Source organism: Magnolia sinica, chromosome 9, assembly GCF_029962835.1.
Source record: "Magnolia sinica isolate HGM2019 chromosome 9, MsV1, whole genome shotgun sequence".
Lineage (NCBI taxonomy): Eukaryota > Viridiplantae > Streptophyta > Magnoliopsida > Magnoliales > Magnoliaceae > Magnolia > Magnolia sinica.
Window position 1 is genome coordinate 53667260 of NC_080581.1, and position 3219 is coordinate 53670478.

The 3219-nt window shown below is 49.7% G+C and overlaps 1 protein-coding gene across 1 annotated transcript; it reads right to left on the bottom strand.

The window, feature by feature from the left end:
- Nucleotides 1-1263: 1263 nt before the first annotated feature.
- LOC131254986 (uncharacterized) lies at nt 1264-2163 on the bottom strand. The gene has a single exon (XM_058255688.1). The coding sequence runs from the start codon at nt 2161-2163 to the stop codon at nt 1264-1266; it is 900 nt and encodes a 299-aa protein (XP_058111671.1).
- Nucleotides 2164-3219: the final 1056 nt, after the last annotated feature.

Sequence of the window (3219 nt, forward strand, 5' to 3'; positions counted from 1 at the left end):
TCTGTCCATGATAAAGGCCGTCTTCTGCCCGTTTAGGGGTGCATCGTGATCTAATTATACCCGAAGTATGCGTCCAGGGAACTGAGCAACTTGTGCCCAGCGGTGCTGTCGACTAGTTGGTCGATCTGAGGTAGAGAAAAGTTGTCCTTGCTACATGCTTTGTTTAGGTCCGAGTAGTCCATGCAAACCCGCCACTTTCCATTGACTTTCTTTACGAGGACCACATTCGTGATCCAATCCGGATAGTGAGCTTCTTCAATGAAACTGTCGCTGAGGAGCTTTGATACCTTGTCGGCTATGGATGCATATCTTTCAGGCTCAAACACCCTCCTCTTCTGCTTTACTGGCTTGTGCTATAGGTCTACATTTAGCCTATGAACCATGATTTCTGGAGAATTGTCTGTCATGTCTTCGTGCGACCATGTAAAGACGTCCTTGTGCTTCCTAAGGAAGGTCAACATTTGATCTCATTGCTTGGAATCCAGTGATGACCCAAGCTAGACTGTTCTACTCGAATCGGCCTCCTCGAGTGGGACAAATATAAGGTCCTCGGTGAGGGAGTCCGTAGGATCTTTGGGGTCGAGCACGTTTATTGTAAGGGCCTACTTTGCTGAGCCCTTTCTCACTGCTACTGAGTAACATCTGCTTGCCTCACGCTGGTCCCCTCGGACATATTCGACTCCTCCCTCGGCATGGAACTTCATCATTAGATAATATGTCGATACGACTACCCTCATTGCGTTAAGGGAAGGTCGTCCCAGGATGACATTATGTACGGACAATACATTAACTACTAAGAAGTCCACTAGCAGAGTCACCTGACTCTGCCCTCTCCCGCTGTAACCGAGAGGGAAATTGCGCCCTCGAAGATCATCCAATCACCAACAAATCCATGTAGTAGGGTCTTCACTGGTCAGAGGCGCGACCTGTCCATCCCCATCTTGTCAAACACCTCAGATAGAGAATGTCGGCCGAGCTTCCAGTATCGACCAGGATATGGTAGACCTTGCGGTTGGCTATTATCATTGCGACCACCAAGGCATCATCATGAGGATGCTGGATGCCTTGTGCGTCATCTTCTATGAATGTGAGGCTGCAAGGGCTCACACGGAGCTCTTTCCTTGACCTTTCAGCCAAATGGATGTAATGCTCAGGGTCAGTGCTCCTGGAATGTGCTTTACGAGCCCTGTTTGTATCTCCACCACTAGACGGGCCGCCGTAGATCATTCGAATCTCCGTGGCCTCGTCCTCGGCTTTGTGTGGCTAGTCATACTTCCAGGTCTGTCTCTCTTCTTTCGTATATTGACGCAGATGACCCTTGCAGATGAGGGTCTTGATCTCATCTTTCAGGTCGACACAGTCGCTAGTATTATGGCCGTGGTCACAATGGAAGCGGTAGTACTTATGTTTGTCCCTCTGGCCGGCATATGTTTTCATGCAACTCGGCCAATGTAGTAACCTCTGATCTTGGATGTCTTGTAGGATCTGCTCGGGAGACGTGTTGAGAGGAGTGTATGAATGAAACTTCATATCAGATTTCCTGCTCGGCCTTCTGTCCCAAGTGGCATTGTCGTCTGACCTCTTGTTCGCATGTCGCGGTGCTTCGTCCCTCCGCCTCTTACCCTTAGATGAGGACTCAGAGGTCTGGTTACTCTTGCGTGAGCTAGAGAACTCCTTGGCATTAGTGTACTTCTGTGCGCGGCTGATAAGCTCGCTAAGAGTTGAATCTGGGTTCTTCCCAATCGAGAGCAGGAATCTCCCCTCCTTGAGCCCACTTATCATTGCGGATAATGCCATCTTATCCGAGTAGTCGCCCACCTGCAGAGTCTCCTCATTAAAGCGGGAGATGTAATCTTTCAACGACTCTTCGCTCTTCTGCTTGAGGGTCAATAAGTGGGTAGATGACTTTCGGCTCTTTTTACCGACGATGAACTGAGTTAAGAACGACCTGTTGAGCTCGGTGAAGGTGTTGATTGACCTCAGCCTAAGCCATCGATACCAGTTCCTCACGGCCCCAGTAAGGGTTATTGAGAAGGCTGGACAAATCATTGCGTCTGAGGCAGATTGGATCTGTATCCATGATCGGTAGGACTCCACATGTTCTGTAGGGTCCTTGGACCCTGAGTACTGAATGATGGGAGGCATCCTGAACCTCAGAGGCATCACCTCGGTCATGATCAGAAGTGAACGGAGGTTCAGTCTCTTCCATCATTGCTTGCATTGTAGTCAAAGTCGGAGTCTACTGATTCTGCTACAGAGTCTTAATATGATTCCCGAGTTCCTCGAGCTGGGCTTCCCATGGATTTCGGTTCTCGGCGACAGTCTCTCTAGGAGCTTCGACCTCCGGCGTCTTGCCCCTTCTTCTCCTTTTTAATTCATGTCAAAGGTCAGTCGGAGCTACTGTCGAGGTCACCGACACGTAGGTTGGGGCCCAGGTTGTCGTATTCTGTGTCGGGTTAACTTTAACAGACATGTTCTGAGATGCTCCAGCCTGTGAACTCACCCACACCGGTTCTGAAGCAGCTGGGATGACCTCCTCTCGGCTCGGGGGCGGCTGGTGCCCCCGTTGTTGCCTTAAAGTATTGATTTCATCCCTCAATACTTGAATCTCGTTCTACATGGCCTTGTATTTGCCTCCTCGGCTCCGGGACCTTTGAGACGGTCCTGTTGGAGCTAACTCAGCATGGAGTAACGAGGATGATAATGGTTGCCTGTTCGTCTCGGGTTCCGTGATCACTACCGAGGGTGCTTTCTTCTTTCCTATTGCCATTTCTGATAAGGGCTTTCTAGTCTTTTTGTTTGTTTCCCATAGACGGTGCCAAAAGTGTGATGCAAAATCTGGATCACCCTCCACAGAGCCCTGCGTGCTTGGAACGAACCCTGGTCCTACACAGAATAGTAAACAAAGGAGACCCTGGCTTAAGCAAGGTACCCTCTGATGCCAAAGTCAGGCTAGGGAAACTGGGTCTAAGTAGTGTAGAGTAGAGTGGGGGTGTGTGATATTGCGTACCTAATCTTGTAGAAATGACCTATATTTATACTCGAGGGTCGCAGGGAATGTGTCCGACAATCTTGGCACGATCATAACCATCAGGCGAGGATTACGCGAGCGTGGTAGTTGACAGTTACCCAGAGATTGTGCGCTGGGCATAACTCCAGTCGTGTGTTACTGGAGTTGTACATTAATGAAGTTGCCATCCGGCCCGACCTCTTGGCTCA